The sequence below is a fragment of the Anser brachyrhynchus genome (assembly GCF_964034855.1).
Source record: "Anser brachyrhynchus genome assembly, chromosome: 2".
Taxonomy (NCBI): Eukaryota; Metazoa; Chordata; class Aves; order Anseriformes; family Anatidae; genus Anser; species Anser brachyrhynchus.
The window spans coordinates 20,814,567-20,835,306 of NC_137695.1; the positions used below are offsets into that span (position 1 = coordinate 20,814,567).

The 20,740-nt window shown below is 35.7% G+C and overlaps 1 protein-coding gene across 1 annotated transcript in view; it reads right to left on the reverse strand.

Moving 5' to 3' along the window:
* The window catches only part of PLXDC2 (plexin domain containing 2), a 268,291-nt gene that overhangs the window by 41,233 nt on the left and 206,318 nt on the right, over positions 1-20,740 (reverse strand). Inside the window, exons 7-9 of the mRNA XM_080581228.1 lie at positions 16,756-16,855; positions 6,881-6,976; positions 5,893-5,974 (exon numbers count right to left, since the gene is read on the reverse strand). Coding sequence (XP_080437354.1) covers positions 5,893-5,974; positions 6,881-6,976; positions 16,756-16,855 — 278 coding nt within the window. The remainder of the gene's footprint in view (positions 1-5,892; positions 5,975-6,880; positions 6,977-16,755; positions 16,856-20,740) is intronic.

A 20,740-nucleotide genomic window follows, 5' to 3' on the forward strand; every position in this document is an offset into this window, starting at 1 on the left:
CCCTCAAATATTTAAAAACAGAAATTATTTAAAAGTTAGCATTTGAATGAAAAATGAGCTCTACAAATGGCAGCACAAGAAAGTAGAGACGGGAGTAGAAAGATTTTTCAGGCTGATGAAGTAAAACCTTCTTCCCTGCACAGTATAAAGTGTTTTGACACCTTGCACTGCAGTGTCCAGGATAGTTACTTCATCCATCAAACCAACAGTAATTTCAGTTTTATGCTTTCACTGTAATTTCGTTGCATAAGAACTTCCAGAACTTTTGAAGACTGTGTTTATAACATCTAAGTTAAAAACTTCTAGATTTCATTTTTGTTTATTTGTTATTAAAGAGCTTCATAGTTTTGGTAAAATAACCTAAGGGGCTTAGACCAAAGCACATCACAGTAAATGATATTTACTAAATGTTCACTGCATGATTAAGGTAATACATCTGTTTTCTCATCTGATGACTATTTTTAGTTCTGATCCTTTCCACTGCCATAATGGAATCTTGACCTGCTCCATAATGGAATCTACAACCTTGGTTACAATGCCAGCTATCAAATAAAGATGAGAAGAAGGTAGATATTTAACAGTAAGCTATGTGTACAGAAACACTCAGTGCTTCTTATTTATATTTAATGATTTTTCTAAATCAGGTGTTTCATGTAGTCAGATTGTATATTATTTTTTTTGTGTGCTATTATTGTAATTCTATATGGATAGTACTTTACTAACCGAATAAATACTTTAGTTTACATAAGACTATCAATTATATTACAATACTTGATTCAAGAGGTTTTTTTTTTCTTTCCCTGATATTAAAGATTTCTAGGTATGAACTCAGATTTAAAAGTTAACTGAACATGTTTCCAATGTCTTGCTAAAAGAAGAATAAATAAACAAAACATTTCAAGCTTTCCTAGAGGTTCAGAAAAAAAAGGCAACAATTTTTAAAATTTCTGTTACCATAAGGCCACTGTGGAAAACAGTCACTTCTTATTTCAACTGTTAAATGTTTTCTTAAGAACGGCAAGTGTCCAAAGATTTTCCCTTCCATGTTTTCCAGGTAACCAGTACAGAATACAAAATAACTTACCTCTTTATTTTCTGCTTAGATGGGAGCAGTGATTGACATTAAAAAGTTTAGAAATATTGAGACTTAAATCTCACTATTGTTGCTATTTCCTGGCATTTGTGATTTTTCACTTTGCTCAGAACACATTTCAAAAAGAAAAGCAGTAACATTTTGGTTTACAGAACCACTGCTGTTTTTAGCATTCAGGGTTAAACATTAAAGGGAAATGTATCAGAAATGGGATACCCTCATCTTTTTAATTCAAGACTGTTTCAAGATTGCAGGAAGCTTTGGAAATTGTGTGTATGATCAGAGTCATGGAAACAGATCTAACATTAATGAATTTGTTCAGTTTCTACATTCTGGGCAGTTAGAGCTAAAGGAGTAAAAACAATCCAAGTTTCACCAACAGGTGATAAGAGACAAATGCTAGGTTTTTCTGGTGTTTTATAGACACAGATTCAGGTATAGCAGAAAGCTCTAAAACTATATTACCTTCCATGTTTATATTTAGTTTCTTTTGTGTATGGAACAGTTCTCCCTCTTCTACATGGTTCAAAAAAGAAAAAAGAATATCTTCTAGGAGGATTCTCCATCTGCTGAAGTCATATGAAAATGAAATACCTTTTCTTGAAATGAAAATGAAAAATGAAATACCTTTTCTTCAGTTACAAGACATACTTTATGTTAGATTTCAGAGTGGATAGTTTGATGATCCCTTATGAAAAGTAAAACCATGATTCAAGCTTGTAGAGAGTGACAGAAATAGAGGATTTTGCTCTGAATTACCTTTAAGGATAACCTACACCTCTAAAGACTGAAGAGAATGGACTGCAGCTGGAATGAAGTTACAGGTAGGAAACAATCCACTGTGTTGCAGAATAGTTATTTTCATTCCAATACAGATTGCCCACATGGGGGAGTGCAGTTATTCTGCAATGACTCTACTGGTCAATTTTCCTTGTTCAGATATTGGTTTTATGAACACTTTCTATTTTTCCAACAACTGTACTTTATTGTGTGAATTATTCAATATGTGGTTTAAATTTTATGCAAAGAAAAAAAACATACAAGATGCTGTTCTCAGTAGCACAGTTGCTCTGGATAAATGGGATCATAACTTGTTGAGAAAAAAAGGCTGTAGAATCAGTAAGGAGTTGTTTCCCATTGGATACATGCTTGCTTGTTATCCACATGGAAGCCTATCTTCTCTGGGAGTTCTCTTTTTAGAGTACCAAAGTGCTCCTGCAGCTCCACAGGAGGAGCATCACTGTCTGTTACAGTCACATATATGAGCATCATAACTCTGACAGTCTCCTCATTGGCAAACCGGCCCTCTTCTGCTGCAGAAAGTGGACCACTGGATCAATTAGTAGAATATTGCCACACTGGAACCTGCCAGTACCATGTTCAACACCTTCTTCAGGCTTTCGCACCAAAGGCTAGTTGCCTTTCCCTCTGGGCTTTGCCCATAAGCCAAGAGAGACAGCCTTTGGTTTCTCACTTCCCAGACCAATGTGTCCAGCCAGCTACATCATTCCCTACTCTGCAGCCCAGAAGCACTACTTGGGCATTACTCCTAAACATCCACTTCTGCTTATTCAAAAACCCCTCTGAGTACTCACTGTAAAGTGTAAATATTAATATTCTTTCTTCACTAGGCACTTCTGAAATGTCTAAGTTGATACTTCATGTAGTGCTTTGCCCTTGTTTTTCCAAGCAGATTTTATTCAGCTGCAGAAGAACAATGTTTACCACAACAGAAAATAAAAGTCTAGGGTGATTTAGTCTAGGCTGGTAACTGAGGAGCAGTGATACAGAAAAAGCAGAACCACTGTGATGAAGGAGCTCACAGCTTTCCATTCATTATGATTTTTAACTAGAATAGTTAGGTATTATTTTGACACAGTTTCTTTATCACGTGCAAAAAGAATACTTTAACATAGTGAATTTATTTGTGAGGGGAGTAAAAACAATGTGTTACTGAAATAAATGATTGAGCACTTTGTAGTGATCCAGACATCTAAACTGAGCAATGAAATAAAGATTTTTCTATATGTACCTAAGGTGAAAGAACATGTTGAGGAACAGCAAGATAAAAGAAGAGAGGAACTGGACAAGAATGCAGGTGAGAGTATTGTAGGAAACACAAAATTATCAAAGCTGACAGGAATGAATTTTCATCACAACAAACCTAGACCGTAACATACCCTAACTAAAATGGTGCTCAATTTTCACATTTTGGGAAGCAAGTTGCCCCTTTTCACAAACTTTGCTTCCACTTATTATTTCAGATCTGTTTTTCTGTAGAACTGAATTAGTTGAAATAAGTTGCTCTTTTTTTCAGAAACTGAAGAGGGACAAGAAAGGCAACAGGGCCTGAGACAGGCATTGTTACCACAGCCATATTAGTGTAGAAAAAAAAAGTTTTAAAAATAAGGTGTAAAATCTAGTATAAAAATAAGGTGTTCAGGGGATCATCCTTAAAGGTTTTCAAGACCCAGCTAATTCAAGTATTGAGCAAACTGGTCTGAGTTCACAGCTGACCCAGATTTGAGCAGGTGGTTGGACTGGATGACCTCTAGCAGGTTCTTCCAATATGAATTATTTTATGATTCTATACACATTCCTGCATTTGCTTAAGCCCAGCTTACTATCACTCATCCTTATAGAAACAAATTGGACAGTATGACTGTTTTTAAACTACTACAATTTCTGTGCAGATGCATGATCTTAGTTTGCTTTTCTGGATCTACACTTTTTTTTTTTTTTTTTTTTAAAAAAAAGAGGAATTAATTCCAGTTCCTGCTTTTGCTGCTGGTCAAATGATGTCTGAACACAGCCTGCATGAAATTACAGTCTCAATACAGTTAGTAATGGTATAATTGACAGCAATAAAGCTGTTCAGTCTATCAGCTGCATATCATCAAAGGTACAACAGTGCTGCAGTGTGGAGTTAACTGTTTTTGGGAAACAGAGCAAGACTGCTTCACAGTAGGTTCATCTTTGATTGTTGTGTGATCTTCACAGGGAAAAAAGAGCAAGACTCTTTTCATGTGGACTTTAATTGAATAGAAATAGATGCGTAGAGACTGTATGTTTTTCAGGAGCAAATTGCATCTTGCCAATTATGAATGGGTAGCCACGAATTCATCTGAATACATGGAGAGAAACAGTGCAACTACATGCTTGGTGTTGCGTCCTGCTAATGGTGAAGTATAAAACCCTTTCTGTTCTCCACAGTGAATTTGTGCCTCAGTGAGCAAAACTGTAATTCCAGAACTTGGGAAAATCAGTTCTTCAGAAACTACAGAAGAAAACAAAGGATCTTGGGGTTTGCCAGATCTTCATAAGAGGTCTGAACCTTATAATCTCTTCAAATTTTACTTGCTATAAATAAATTTATCTAAACAGAAATGAGGACACTGGCTACAAAGTAACAGACTCTTCTAACAGATAGTGTTACAACATCTATTAATAGGAGAACCAAGCAATGCATGAAAGCAAGAAATTGGCTAAAGTAAACAAGATCTGTTCATGCTTGCTTGGAAAGGTTCTCTACAACTATCCTTATCCTTGAAGATGTTTGATATGTTTTGCAACTTCAGCTTCAATTCCACACAAAAGAGCTTTTTGCAAAACACTGAGAACAAGAGTGACTTATCACATTACTTATTGTGAGAGCTGAAGCTTAAGAAAACATAATAAAAGTGACTCCAAGTTCTTAATATCATATCTTGTTCATCATCTATTTTTCAGTTCTTCAACATGGTATCAAATCATTACGCTATTTTAGAATGCTAATAGCCTTTTTCTCCTTTCATTATGCATCCACTTTATACATAAGATTTCTGAACCTAGTCACTGGTGTTGAAAAACACAATGATACATAGCCATTATGATACTGCATTTTGTGTCAGAGAACCAGTGTTAAATAAATTAATGCTATGAAGATTCATTTCATGAAGATCAATGAAAGTCAGTAACAGAAGAACTTTTTGTAAAGGTTACAGCTGCAGAATTTCCATTTTACTGTCTGTGCTCCAGCTTCTCCACAGTCTAAATCATTTGTACTACTGACTTGACTGTCCTCGTGAATCATAGAGTCAACTGGATTAACTGGTTAAATCAACTGGATTTAACTCCATTCACCACAATTTGTGCCTTTTTACCCAGTGAAGCATACACCTGACCAAGCCATGAGCAGCCAGTTTCTCCAGGAGAATGCTGTGGGAAACAGTGCCAAAAGCTTTACTAAAGTCTACGTAGACCAAATCCACAGCCTTTCCCTCATCAAGTGGGTCACTTTGTCATAAAATGTGGCAGTGAGAGGCTGAGGAGACCCAATGTGACCACTAAGTATGATAAGAAGTTAAAAGAGAAAAGGATCTGAGTCTCTGGATGTGTCAGTCTCCCTACTGTGAAGAGAACAAGCATGTTTTTATAGTTACATTGCCACCCCATACCTCTTTGTGGTTAAATTACTTTTGACGAAGCAATGGATACAGGTAGAAAAAATGAATTTTATTGTGATTTCTACTTCTTGTGGAGTCCTTCAAAAGAATTTTAAAGTGGGGTTAAAGAAATAGGAACAAGGGCTTAACTTCTAAGACAACTGCTTTGACCTTTGTTGCTTAATTTCTTTGCTGAAATGAAACAGGACAGTGATGTGTGGCTAGTGATCACAACTGAGGTGTATATCCACGTGAATGCATGTATATAAAACATAACATCCCCCTCTACTGAGTAACCTATTGGGAATATTTTTGGATATCCATTGATCACATCTGTATACCCATATCAAAAAAAAGAAAAATACTTTTCTTTACCTTTGGAGTTTACTGCACCAGCTGCAGTTGAAGCCAATCTGGGCAGTGACACAAGGACCACAGCTGTTAAACTGGAGACAAGCTAGGAAGCAGATAAATAAACAAAAATTACTACATTAGTCTCACAAAAGGTATAAGAAAAGGATACATCTTCAGATAGTATATATTTAGGGAATGAGTAGGTTCTAAGATGATCAAAATAACACACTAAACCCAACCTATTACAATGCAGTGCACAACCATATGCACAGAGGTACATTCTATTTGTAGGATTTCATTTGTATTCCATTTGTAAATGTAATCTCATTTCCACAACAGCTCTTTCAGCTTCATTGCTTTTTTTTTTTTTTTTTTTTTAAAAAAAAAATCTTTCTGCATAGTATTAAGTATTTCCTTAAATTTTTGTTCTCTGGCTCCAGAGTTCCTGGGTGTTGTTAACGTTCAGACCTACACAGATAGTAAGACTACCAGGAAAGTGTGCAAGGACTATAATTGGATTAGAAAAAAGGAAAAAGGCTGTTTCCGTTTTTTTTTTTCACAATACTATAACTGGTGGTTTAAACCCAGATATTTCTAAACAATGTAGTTTTACCTTGGACAAAAAAAATAGATGAATTGCAAAATGCATTTGGGGATGTTCCTTTGAGATGCAATGCACAGTACACAGCAGTATTTGTGTTTGCCTTGCAAGCATGAAAAAATGTTATTTTTTCTTGAAGAAACAAATATAAGCATTCTTCTGAAAAAAATGATTTGACACAGATTTCATTCATAACCTACTGGGAGCTATATGCCTATAAACTAACTTCTGATACATGAGGATGCATTAGATAATGCATCATCCAAATAGGAATAAATTTTAGAGAGGATAAATGAATCTGTCCATAACTCCAAGTTCACAGATAAAACAAAATACTTTAAATTGTGTGTGTGTTGTAAATGAGGTTGCCCCCAGATCTGGCTTCTGTCCATGTTTTGTTTTACTTACTTGGAAGAGGTATCATTTCAACAGCTGACAGGTTGGTGATCTTTGACATCTGCAGTTCCACCCTGTGGTATTCATAAATTGTTCTTCTACGGACATCTACCAAGAAAAAAAACAACATATTTTATTATTTTGCAGTCTGCAGATTGTGAAAAATAGTGGATGCAATCATTGCTCACTGTGCCTTAGGTGTACATGGCACCAATTTTCCTCAAGGATAAATTTTTAACTTCACACATTTTGGAGAAACATGTTAAAGCTATAAATAGGGTTTTTTTTTTTTTTTTTTTCTTCCCACTTGAGAAATCATCAGTGCTGACTAAATAGGTACCTATTCCTGGTAAAGGATTACAAAACTGCTGAGTGAGCTCTCAAGCATCTTATTTGTTCATTTAGGTAGAAATTCTGAGCATACTGTCAGGCATTTTAGGGTATATTTCAGATGCTTACTTTCCTAAGACATTTTTCAGCTTATATACTTAAGAGAAATGCTTTATATGCTCACTTTGTCAGTTATTGTCAAGATGTGCAAACAAAACGAAATTCATTGCTTAATCAAATTTGTTAGCTACAAGCTAGCTCATATCTAAATGCACCAAAACATTTTTTTTCGTATTATAAAATTATAGTAAAGACGGCAAGACAAGTCTTCCTAAACAGGCATTGTAATGCATAATCTTTACACAAGCTAACTGCACCTAAGTTTCTGAAAGCAGAAATTCAATACAGTCAATGCACTGTTCCTATGGGCTTTGAATACATAGAAAACTGTAGGACCTAAGAACAGGATAAGTGTGAAAAAACACATAAACACTGGTTTCCAGATCACTATCCTATCACTTATTTTCAGTATTCCAGATTTTAAGTGTCTGGCTGCAATGCAGACTGGCAAACTAGCACATTTGTAAATTAAAATTGCACACCATTACTGCCTATCTAACAAAATAATAATGTTTTCCTGATGTCTTGGATTCAAAATCATTTGCCAATTACGTTCTTTTTGAAGGTCTGCTGAACTTCAAGTGAAATCAATGCTAAATATAATCAGTGACCTCCGTGGAATGATGCCAGAGAGGAATAAGAGTTTACACACAAAGGATTAACGGGTTACTCTGTTCAATCTGGTTTGAGTCTATATGCAACAGAAGAAAAGGAATTAAAGACTGCCACAAACTCAATCTTTGATGGGTTTTTGTGCTGCTAGGCTTGTATGCATAAGACACACCTTGCTGCTTGGTATAAAGGCTGTGTTTCTGCAGCTTGAAGTAATTCCCCAGCTGGTATGCAACTACATAGCACCAAAACGTAAGTATTTTCACAGTCTCCTGGTAGGATATTGCAGGCATTTTTCAGATGGAAAATGGAACCTCGACTAAAATCAGCCAAGTAACAAATATTAATTCTTAAGGGAAGAGAAAAAATGATGTAAGGTCCCAAGCCTAAGGTGCCTCTTGGCATAAGGGTACAAGGCTTGCTAGGAAAAGACAAATGGCCAACCTCTAAAAGTTTGAGAATACCCCTCACTGCATACAAAAAACAAACAAACAAACAAAAACCCCATGAAACATCGAACTACTGGTATCAGTTGGAATAAGCAGGGGGAATCTCAGAGAATGGAGAAGCTGTGCTGAGGTTGGGTGAGATAACTCCTGAGTTGGCCAAAGTTGCTGCTTGGGAAGCAGCTTCTTTGTCCTCCTTCACTGCATAAGCTCCTAGACACAGGTAGGTAGGATCTGGCTTGACAATCATATTTCTACTTAGCTCCAAAGCAGGCCTATTGTCAAGCACTTCCTCCTGCCATTTATTTGAGGCTGACTCAAATTTGAGGCTTAACCCTTTCTGATAGAGGATTTCTCTCTTGGTCTGAAGTGTACCTATAATTGAGCTAGAATGACCTACAAAGTCATTCTGACTGGATAAAGAACAGATATTGGGATGTGCCAAACATTTCCCCTAACAAATGCCTGGTACTTAGCTATGTCCTTCAAGCCCACTGGAGAGAAAGGATTTTCAAGACAAAGCTAATCTTGGGCTGGGGTGGAGAAAATCTCTTGCCAGCAGTGAGAGGTCTGTGCTCCCAGGATGGTAAGACCTACAAAAGCACCTGCCAAATCAGTGATCAGAAAATGTGTTTGAAATGAACTCCTGCCAATGCTGAAGCCTCTAATTTGTTTCCACAGAAATTTGTATTATTCTGTCTCCCCTACCCTCCCCCCCCCCAAAAAAAAAAAAAAACACAACAAACACAAAAAACTGAATACATAAATTAAAATTGTGGGTGCCAGCATTTTAACCAAACTCAAGTTCATCAGTAGTGGTACTGACTGGTGTGCTATAACCTTGCTTACTCTGAATCTTCCCTAGCAGACTCCCTGCAGGGTTTGCGAGACATAATGAGTTTCTGGCTTCCCAAAAAACTGAGGTCACAGACACTTTCATCCAGTGCATGACAATGCTAAAAACACTGAAGATAAAGAGAAGTATGTTAGCCCGTGGATTATGAATGTCCACTTTGCTAAAGTATTCTCTAACTTTATTCTCTTCCACCAAGGGTACGTATTCCTGGCTCTAGCCTTGTGTCCTGGTTTCTGGGACTTTGCATTCCTGAAAGCCAGTCTTGCTGGTAAAGACTGAGGTAAAAAAGGCATGCAGGACCTTTCATTTTATCAGTATATTTTGTGCTCTGATGGAAAATAATGCACAGCTTTGGTAAGATTACTGGAGGGTTTGTTCATTGCTAAAAGAAAATGTTAGGTTGCAACTAATGCTTTTTCTTCTTTTTTTTTTTTTCTTTTTTTTTTTTTTCTTTTTTCTTCATGCAGAATAAAAAGCTAGTTGAAAGACAAGAGGGAAAAAACACAAAGGAGAGAACTGTAGTGACCCTTAAGGAAAGGGAGGACTAGGGGAAGAGAGATGGTCATGAAATTAAAGAGAGATCTTGTGAGTCACAAAAAGGAAAGCAAAGGACACCATAGGTGACCAAAAGAAGGGCGAGGAAGGAAATTCCATAGATGACTGAGAAAAGATGAGAAATTAAAAGGAACAGGGAAGAAAAGGTGGTGGCAGTGGGACAGGGCCAAGGTTCCTGACGCAGGGAAGATGCTGAAGAAAAGGGAGGAGAGAAGGTTTGCTGACAGAATAAGTAAAGCTGCTATTCCTTCACTATTCATGGTCTCGTCTAACTGGAAAATGTCCATTAAATCTTCTGAATGTCTTATAAAAAGGAAAAATAATTATAAAAGGAAAAATAATTAATGTACAAGTGTTTTCAGGAAAAGAAATCAGGGTGGTCCTTATAATTTATCAGACAAATCAGAAGCAGAAGGCCAGAGCCTGTCTCACTTTCCTTGAATTATCTGGAAGAAACAGAAACTTTTCTCTGAAACTGATGGATCTAATTTTCCATTTTGCTGCTATATAAATCTCAGAATTTAGGACTCTTCTTGCTAACCTTGTTTTCAGGCAAAAATCCTCTTCCCTTCACACATTACCATTTATTCTAAAGCACTTCCAGACTATGCAAAAGCATATGCATCTATATATTAGTTATATGTATGTACATATATATATATATATATAAAGCACATTGCCAAAACTGCATCAATATTTTATCACAAAATTATATCACATACTGGCTTGAAAAGGAAAACTTGTATATATAAGAAACAGTAACAAATCAAGGTAAAAATGCAAAAATAGAGAATAGGCAGAAAGCCACTTGTCAAAAATCTCCTAGCTCCATACTCTAACTCTTAAAAGATAAGGCAACAAAATGTAGGTATCTATATTCTTTCAGGGACAGATAAAAGGGGTGTTACTGTAGAGCCTTTTTATATAGAAGCATATTAATAAAAACAGGCATGAAATTCTCAATGTTCTCAATTTCAGAAAGTTCAGAAATTTCATTTTGCTTTTGATTCTACAAGATGATTCTTTTCAGTCCTGGTTAAAGTGCATTTTTTAAATGAAATAGCTGATCAAAAACATATTTTTTCCCTTCTCCTCAGAATGAATTAGGTTTGTCTGGCTTTAGAATTTTTATTTCAGAATTATTTTTAAAATTGTTGTTAATGTTCTGGGTGGCATGTCTGAAAAAAATGTAATAAAACATTCTAAATCTTCCAAGTTTACTTAAAAAAAAAATCAACTATATGCTGAACTATTATACTGAGACTATATATTGACTATTATACTGAAATTTAGAATGTTGAGCATACAAAGTGAACTAAAGATGGTCAGAAGACCTTTTGAAAAGCAAGTCTTTGCAGACCTTTATAGGTACTCCAACAACTGTAAAGGTAAATACAAGATGTGCTTTACCAGCAATTCCCCCTAGAACTGCTCATGTATTTGTGAACATGAGGCTATGAAAATTGAAAAAAATATATATTATCACACTGAAAAATTAAAAATATTTTTGGATTTTTTTTTTCTCCTGCCCAGGAAGAAACCACAGGACCAACAGAAAACAAATAAATGAAATTTATTTAATTCAGCAGAGAGAAATCACTACATAGCTCACTATACCACCTGGTGCTTTAAACAACAGAATTACCAATTAAGTTTAATTTTATCATTAATAGAAAAGCTTAAAGTGTCTTTATGCTTAGCAAAATCTAGCATGCCATAACTACACATTCTACTGAGCAGTGGTGACCTAGGTTGCAAAATTATAATTGCAAATGTCTGTTGTTTAAATTTCCAAAGATAACCCTTGTGACTGGAAGTGAATTAAGCCAAATAAATAATTTTGCACATAAGTCTTTTACTTTCACAACATGAAGTCATGTTGATAATGATAGAATATCTATTCCTTTTTATTTTGATGACAGGAAAGAATGGAAATGTGAGAAACTCCATAATAGTTGAAGACTTTTTTGATGAAGGTCTGTAATGATTAGTGCTCTAACATTGAGCAACTTACTGTGTCTCAAAAGAAAGCACTCTAGTAGGAGACTTTCAGCTGGCTGAACAATGGAAAAAACACATGGATAATGTTTATTACCTCAGTTCACCTAAAAAGATGTTCTTCATTTTTGTGCAAAGAAAAAACTCTCACTTACACTATCCTGAAACTACAAATGTAATTTCCTTTGAAGTAAAAAGGATTTTTCTGTTATGTCTGTGACAGACTTCTGGACACTTACACTGGTTCAAATTAATTCCAAACCCTTTGGAAACATATTTATTGATGGCTATCCAAGATGATTTATCATCCTTTGTTCTCCATCCATTCTCCATACCATTCTAAGGCATTTTGAAGTTTTAAAGTAAGTTCAAGATACATTTCTGGAACAAAACACAAACTTTGTTCCACAATCTGCCAAAACAAAACTTGTTTCTTACAAATTTGAGCTTTTCATCTCACTTTATTCCAACAATAGCCTCAAAGCACCACAATAAATACTGTTATTCTTTCCCGTACTTCCTTATTGAAATTATTAATCCCCGTCCTCCCAGCACTCTCAGATCTCTATTTCTGTGGCTTCTATTTATCAAGAAGGCAAGAGACATTCTCACTTTCCTTCTTCTCAACAATGACCACATCATATGAACCCTCATAATTTCATAAAATTATGTAGCTCTGTCTGAGAATGAGTTTGAATCTTTTCTTTATTACTCTTTTTAGGATTTTTTTTTTTAAATAGGGTTTTATTGATCTAAAATTTTGAAATGGCTTTTAATTTTCAAACCACTGTTATGCTCCTTTGCCTGATATTTTTTTTCCCAGTTTTTAGAAATGTCTTTTTGTATAAATTATTCTTATTCCTTTCATACCTAGACGTGTTTATGGAGCTGAATCATATTGGTAAGTATTTCAGAAAAACTCGTCCCACTGTCCCCTTTCTCTCAATTTCTATTGTAATTATTGTCTTCATGAAACTTCCTAGTATCACACACATTTATCTCATCAGATGTGTAATTTATTGCCATCATGTGATTAACTTGTAAACCTAGATTTTTTTCCTTTTATGCCATTTCAGATATAACAGTAATTTCCCCCTATAGCAGGAATTGTGATAAAAAGCTCTCACCCATTTTTCCTATCAACTTTTATTCTGTTTCTATTCCAAAATCAGCTTTTTTTTTTTTTCTCAAAATATTGATATTTATAATCACATTCCTGATACCTCACAACTGCTTGTTGCAAAACTTATTACAAACTTCTACTTGTTACCATTATTAAGAAAAATATTGAATCACTTCAGATCCAAGACATAGTGAAAGAAACTCTCCAAGTAACCTTCATCTTTCTGTCTTCCAAGCAACAAAAACAAAGCCATGATATTAGTGCCAATGGTATTCATTTTATACAATTCTATCTGATCTAATTATACATCTGTTCTGATGTATAACTCAGTCTAAGGTAGTCTAGGTTTTCTTTGATTGTCAGTTGTGAGCAACAAGCACATCCAAAGGTCAACTGAACACAGTGATCTTAGACACGTGCCTTAGGATAGGCTAAACTGACATTAGGAAGCAAGAGTATTTCTCCCTAGTGTCTTGAACGGGAAAAATACTTACCTTGCAATTAGTTTTCACTTGTCTAAAAGTAAGTGGATTTAGTCTTATACTGCTAAGTCAGAGTAGTGGCTTCATTTTCTAGTAGGGATTCTAATAGTCAGAGTAGTAGCGATATATTCTAACAAGAAAATATTATACAGGTAATGAATTGAGAGAATGCTTTTGTTCAAATACGCTTGTGTTGCATTTGATGAATCTTTCCTTTTCAAATGTAAGACACATACAAAAATAGCTCACAAAACTCAAACATGTAGAAATAGTTTTTTGTTTCCCCCCCTATAACTACGAATAAACATAGAAGGGAAATTGAATTCCACTTGAGGGAAAAGTCTTTGTTAAAGTGTTAAGCAAGAACTAATAGATATACTATCTTTTCCTTCCTTTGGGAGATACAAACAGCAGTTTATGGTCTTCCATTGTCTTAAAGAGCCAACTAAAAGTAAAACAATTCTATCATATCAGTTTTTCAGTAACAGATTACTGCCATCATTGATTCAACACCTCTGAAAAACAGGAATGGAAGAACATGCATATTTAAAGAGCATCTGACACTGGCTGTCCATGGGCCAGCATTATCTGGTGTTCTGTCAGGGTGTTATTATGTTGCCTGTACTTACTAATATAAACTTGTTTCATTGAAACCACAATTTGGCTTCAGGAAAATCTACTGAAAACCAATGGTTCTCTTGATTAATACTAGCTGTAATGAATTTTTGCTGTAATGAAATATATTTTTGTTGTAAACTAGCAAAATAATCACAGATTACCACCATTCACAGAACCAGTTGTTGAGCAACGGAGTGCATTACAGTAATGCGGGAATAATGCTATTAAAACAGTTCTTGTAGAGGCATGTTTCAGACTCTTTACCCATGTTCTGTTTTTCTCATCTGGCACTTCTTAATGTAACTTAATAAAAAAAAAACAAAGCAAACCAAAAAACGTAAGATGAAACACTACACAGATTTTCTGGTAATTAGAGTCACTTCACTTAGCAAGCAGATAGTGTCATGTGACAAGAAAGTTGACAGAAATACTAAAACCAGAAGACAGGTAAATAACTACATATTCATCAAATGCAACATTATGTACTAGTAGTAAAACAAAGTGCATGTCAGAAATATTTTTACAGAAAGAAACATTTAAACTAGAAAAAAGATTTACATATATCATAAATTTTACAAAATATGTAAACCTAAGAAAAGTCCTTTTAGTGTTGTTTAACAATGGAGTTCTGATGACAGTCTGCTTGCTACTTACATGCCTTGCACTGAATTTCTGTGTGACTATTCTCACAAACCATTTCCACAAATCAAACCAATTTTTACCTGAATTCATCTGAGGAGCTTTTATAAGCTGAAAATTCACAGAAATATTCAGATCGTTCACCTACGAACATCACACAAATGGATAAAAGCAGTTGCCTAGTATCATTTGTTCCTAAGTACTCAAAAGCAATCCATGCAGCCTTAGGCAGATCACATCTACCATACTTTTGAACCAAATTTCTTCTAAGATCTGATCTGTTCTGTGAAATTCGGACATGCCAACCTTCTTCACACTACACTGAGTTCACAACATGCAACAGATGGTACTGAAACTTTCCATTTTCCTCATAGCAGGGTAATCTCATGTGATGAGATTTATGCCTCCCAATATCAAAGACAGTTTAAATCCGATGTAGAGGGGGTAGGATCAGTTGAGAGAGACAAAGGTACTTGCAACTTCAGTATCAACCCCATCTGCAGGCTGTTTTAAAGATGATCTGCATCAACCTCATCTATGCTACACCTCTATCAAGGTTCTCTTTACGGCCACATGCCTGTACTTGGCCCTTGGAAGCTTGTTCAAATTCAGCTTCATCCATTTGCACCCTGCTGTTAGGGAATCATCAAAAATTGTACCTAGCAAATTTGCTCAAATCACAGAATGGCCAAGGTTGGAAGGGACCTCTGAAGATCATCTAGTCCAACCCCTCCTGCCAAGCAGGATCACCTAGAGCACCTTGCGCAGGATGGCATGCAGGTGGGTTTTGAATATCTCCAGAGAAGAAGACTCCACAGCCTCTCTGGGCAACTTGTTCCAGTACTCTTTCACCCTCACAGTAAAGAAGTGCCCTCTCATATTCAGGCAGAACTTCCTGTGCTTCAGTTTGTGCCCACTGCCTCTCGTTCTGTCACTGGGCACAACTGAAAAGAGATTGGCTCCCTCGACACCCTTCCCTCAGATATTTATATATATTAATTAGGTATCCCCTCGGTCTTCTCTTTTCCAGGCTAAACAGGCCTAGTTCTCTCAGCCTGTCCTCATATGACAGGTGCTCCAGTCCTCTGTCATCTTAGTGACCCTTCTCTGAACTCGCTCCAGTAGACACATGGTCAGCCTGTTGTCCACCAGGACTCCCAGGTCTCTCTCTGCAGAACTGCTCTCCAGCAGATCAGCCCCCATCCTGTAGTGGTGCTTGGAGTTATTCCTTCTTAGGTGCAGGACCCTGCACTTGCCCTCGTTGAACTTCATGAGGTTCCTCTCAGCCCATCTCTCCAACCTGCCAAGGTCCTTCTGAATGGCAGCACAGCCCTCTGGGGTATCAACCACTCCTCCGAGATTTGTGTCATCAACATACTTGCTGAGTGTACACTCGGTTCCATTGTCCAGGTCGTTGATGAATAAGTTGAACAACACTGAATCCAGTACTGACTCTTGGGGGACAGCACTAGCTAGCTACAGGCTAATGTGCTAATGAAAACAGCACACCTGGAAAGTAAACATACTCTCTGATGGCTACAAAATCTCAAATGGTTCTGGACACAGTACATTAAAACAAAGCATTAAGGAAATCATACTTGATTTCCTTAATTGTTACCTTCAATTACTGTTGCCAAAATTATGAGAGTCCAAGATGGCATTTAATAACAACATTTTCTCTTTTTTCATCTCACCAAAATGTATATATGAATTCGATGTTCAGAATTTAAAGTATGAAGAACATCTGGCCTGGATATGTTTTTCATTTTCATTTGGATACAGATATTTTTTCTGAACAAATTACTTCTTCCCTACTATGAATAAAAAAACATTCTGGATACAGTATCTTATAGAATAACTCTGAAAGTTGAGACTTAAATTTTACTTTATTTGGCTGGTTATTTAGTTTTATTTACTTAGTACATCAGCTCAAAAGAAACAATGATGGAGAAAACCACACTGGGAATTATCGAGCAAATAAAATTACACTTGAATTAACAAGCTGAAATTAGCTAAGTGATTTGTTGTGCAGCTAATCATCCTTAATGAAATCAGCTTATACTTGTTTCTCAGCCTCCAAACCATTAGCACTACTACACACTACTTACTGGGAATTTGCTGGATCCTGTGCACAACCACAAATGCATCTGAGAGTCCCACTTTCACTGGGTGGTTGGTTGAACTTATCTGTGTCACAGCAACAGGAATCTGGAAGACAAAAAAGAAAGATGTGCCTGAACTACTGAACTCAAAAAATTCAGACTCAAATTACAGCATTGGCAGAATGAACATTTAGCCAGTGTAACTTTAAAGTCCTAAATAAGTGTGTAATACAGTACACCATAATATGAGTAAGGAGTTATTAAAGATTGAAATTACTGTTTTTAATTTTTATTTTATCCCAGTCTGCTTTGCATCTTATATAACAACATTTACATCAAAACTCAGAGGTGAAACAACTGACAGTAATGACACAGAGAAGGGCAGAAATTTTCAGTAATTTATTCCTCCCAGTTGAAGATGTGGAGGACACGGAGGAGGAGGCAATACTTGTCTACCATTAAACACACAAACCGAAAGTTCAGCTTGGGATGAGCACTTAAAAACTTGTCTCAGGTAACTTGCACTGAAACTGTTTTACAACCTATTTGAAGGTATTTTTGGCCTGATGAAAATCATATTTAATGTGTCTTGGAGTAGCTGGAAAATTTTCTTTGTCACGGAAATTTTGGAAAATGCCATATACTCACTTGACAGTGTTTGGAGAAATAAAATTAAAAAAAAAATATATATATATATATACACACACATATGTATATATAAATAATTAAATAAGGGACTTAGATAGCTATAGACCAGTCCAGCTTTGCTGACTTTTACTGATGCCAGGCAATATTGTTTTATGAAAATAGGTGTTACCAAATTTGATTTCATTCTTTGGGGATGACTGCAGGTCTGGCTGATCAGTGTATAGCTGTAATAGCCATATAATTTTGTAAGCTGTTTTACATAGTGACAAGTAACATTTATACAGTATTAATATAGTTAACTAGACTGATCACAAACAGCAGCCATCACTGAAGAATCAGCTCAGATTGACATCATGTCTTTACTATCTATCATGCTTCTCTTGGCATCAGACTTAGTGTCTAAGAGTTTTATTAAAGATTGAGAAGGAAACATACATTTACTGCTTAGCAGTTCTGCAGGTGACACTGGCAGAGTAAAAATAATGAAATGCCTGGATCAACTAGCCAAGTTAGACCTTGTAAAAATTGTAAAGTTATAACTTGGAGAACAGAATGCAAGGTAGAGGTTTGGGGACCATCTTCTGAAAAGCAACAATTCCGGAAGGACTCTCGGGATTGTAGTGGGTAAGCAACTCCAGCTTTTGGAGGAGTAATCACAGCAAGAAACCTAATTGATGTGATATTTGATTACATAATCAGTGAAATATAGCCTAAAAGTGGGGTTGTCATTTTACATCTGTACATTAGATCATTACTGAAATGCTACACAGACTTTGGGAGGGTCTATTTCTTAAAAAGATTCAGAAAACTTAACAGAAGGACGATGAAAAAGTCATAACAAATAATTGAAATCTTTTGCAGTTCTCAATTGCTATTAACAGAGTTAAAGAACTTGATTTGGCTTCTCAAAAAAAAATGGAAAGCTTACTTGATTATCATAAACAATTACTGCCATGGGGAGAAATAACTTAAGAGATTTTTCTTTTAGCACAGAAAGATGTAACCAGAAACTGGAAGATGCACACAGATACCTTCAAAGTAGAGTAAGGTACATATGTCTATGATTGAACGTTTTTAACCACTGGGATAAACTACCAAGGGAAATTATGATTCTCTATCCACTGCTGCTTTCGAATCACAGCTGGATATATTATTTTTCAAAGCTGGCCTTCAGTTAACCTTAACCAGAAATTACTTGTCTGAAGACAGATGAAATTGGATCAAGTGTAAGAGACTGAGATACAAGGTGCTAGCTCAGCTAATCTAATAGTATGCTATAGGTTTATCTACGTGAAACTAGCAAAATTATACTGTTTGCCAGTGTTTTTCACATAGCAGAAAAACTCTAAACTAAAAAGCTGCTTAAACATTCAGTGAATGAGGATTCAGTATTGTCTATTTGTCAATTAATGGTAAGATCTCTGGTATTTGAGTTAAATATTTCCTTGTTTTTCTTTTCCTTTTTTGCAAAATATCATTTAGCTCTGATTACAATGACATCAGTCTCAGAAAACTTAAATTTGAGATTATTAACAGAAAAAGTGAGTTCTGATGAATTAAAACTGTCACAATTTTCAAATGTCTCCATGGTCTGTGAACTTGTACTGCTTTGGTTACATTTAAATGGAGCTTCTTGCATACACGGTCTGAAGAAGCTTGGTCTGAAGCAGCTTGGTAATACTGCCATTTTTACATCAGTTTAAACTTGGCTTGTATCAGCTATTAGATAAGCTTGTATCAGTTCAGCTCTGATGCAGTTGTTGAGGAATATAAGATAAGAAGGTTGAAAGCCATATTTTCAAAGCCCTCAAAATAAAAGACTGACTGCGTTCTGTAACAAGTCTATAAACTTTCTCCAGCATGAAAGTATAAACAAAATAAGAGAATTTTTCACAGTCTCCGAATACTGTAGAAAAATTAACAATTAGAGAAACTGTCATGAAAGATTTTGAGAAGGAGGATATTCCTATTAAAGCTATTGAAAATCAAGTCAGAAAAAACACTGATGAGAAGAATGCAATGACTATCTCTCTTTGAAGTTAGTAGGAAACACAGCAGATGAAGAAAGGAATCAGTTTTACAGACACAAAAGGTAGTCGGAATTCGTGTTCAAGTAGGTGTGTAACCAATAAAGTGTGGTGGCAAAATGGCAACAACTTTAAAAAGCAGTTCAAAATTTGGATATGTATGGATATGCAGGAAAGTGTTTGTGCAAGATAAGGAGGTCTCATAAGTTAATACAGTCAGCTCTTCAAACTGAGATACAGCCTGTGTCAAACAAGTAGTCATACAGAAGAGAAATACAAAGTAGAAGGTAATCCAGTACCCAAAAAAATCCCTGAAAAACTACAGCATAATTAAATCTGTATTTGCAAATACATATGCTTATTTTTACAGTGTGGGGAAATAAGCTATTGTACAGAACAAAATACCCCAGTCTATCAGGAATGAGTGTACTGAGTGGCAGTTTATAGGTGAAATCTTTTGAACGAGATGTCAGGATAAAATGGGCTTTTACCATATGATGCCCCATTAGGAAACATACCCTTTTGGCAGAAGGCTTATAGTAATTGACAAAAATATTTATTGAAAACTACAGCAATACACAGGTAGCAAACAGATAGCTAGTGTTCTGAATTCCTCATATGAATGACAGGATATGTCATGACAGGATGACATGTTAAATAGTTGAACAAGGAGTTTTGTGGCATTACATTTGGAGGATGGATTTTAGCTAGAATCATTCCAAAATGTGTTAGTTCTACCATGGACAATATGAACTCTTGTACTGTACAAGCCACTAGCTTCCAAAATCCATGCTGGCAACAGGGCCATTGACATACATATTTCTGATCATATACTTCAGCACTAGGGAGGAAGATACTTAGAATTCATGCTGAATTGCATTATTTGCTAGGAAGAGTAATCTAGAGAGTATTTTCCAATAGAAAGCTCTCAAATTTTATTCTTTTCCACTTCCTCTGTGACTAGTCAGAATCTTACTCTTCAAAAACGATTAAATAAACAACCTCTGACCTTATTCTGAGTATGGTAAACAGGGTGCAATTACTGCACCCGAGTCAAAGATAAGGGCCAGAGTACTCTGCAAAATAATAATTAGAAATGCAATAGTACTTATAAGACATTTTCATTGACAGTTTCCTCAACAGATATTAACTAAAGACCTAACTGCATGAAACTTAATCTGGGATTTTAAATTGCATAAACAGATCACCTCACAAAATAAAGATCCTACTTCCATGTTAATATTTTTATAATAATAACAGAGCAAAGAAATGCCAAGAATATATAATGCAGGTAGAATATTCATGCAGACTATGGA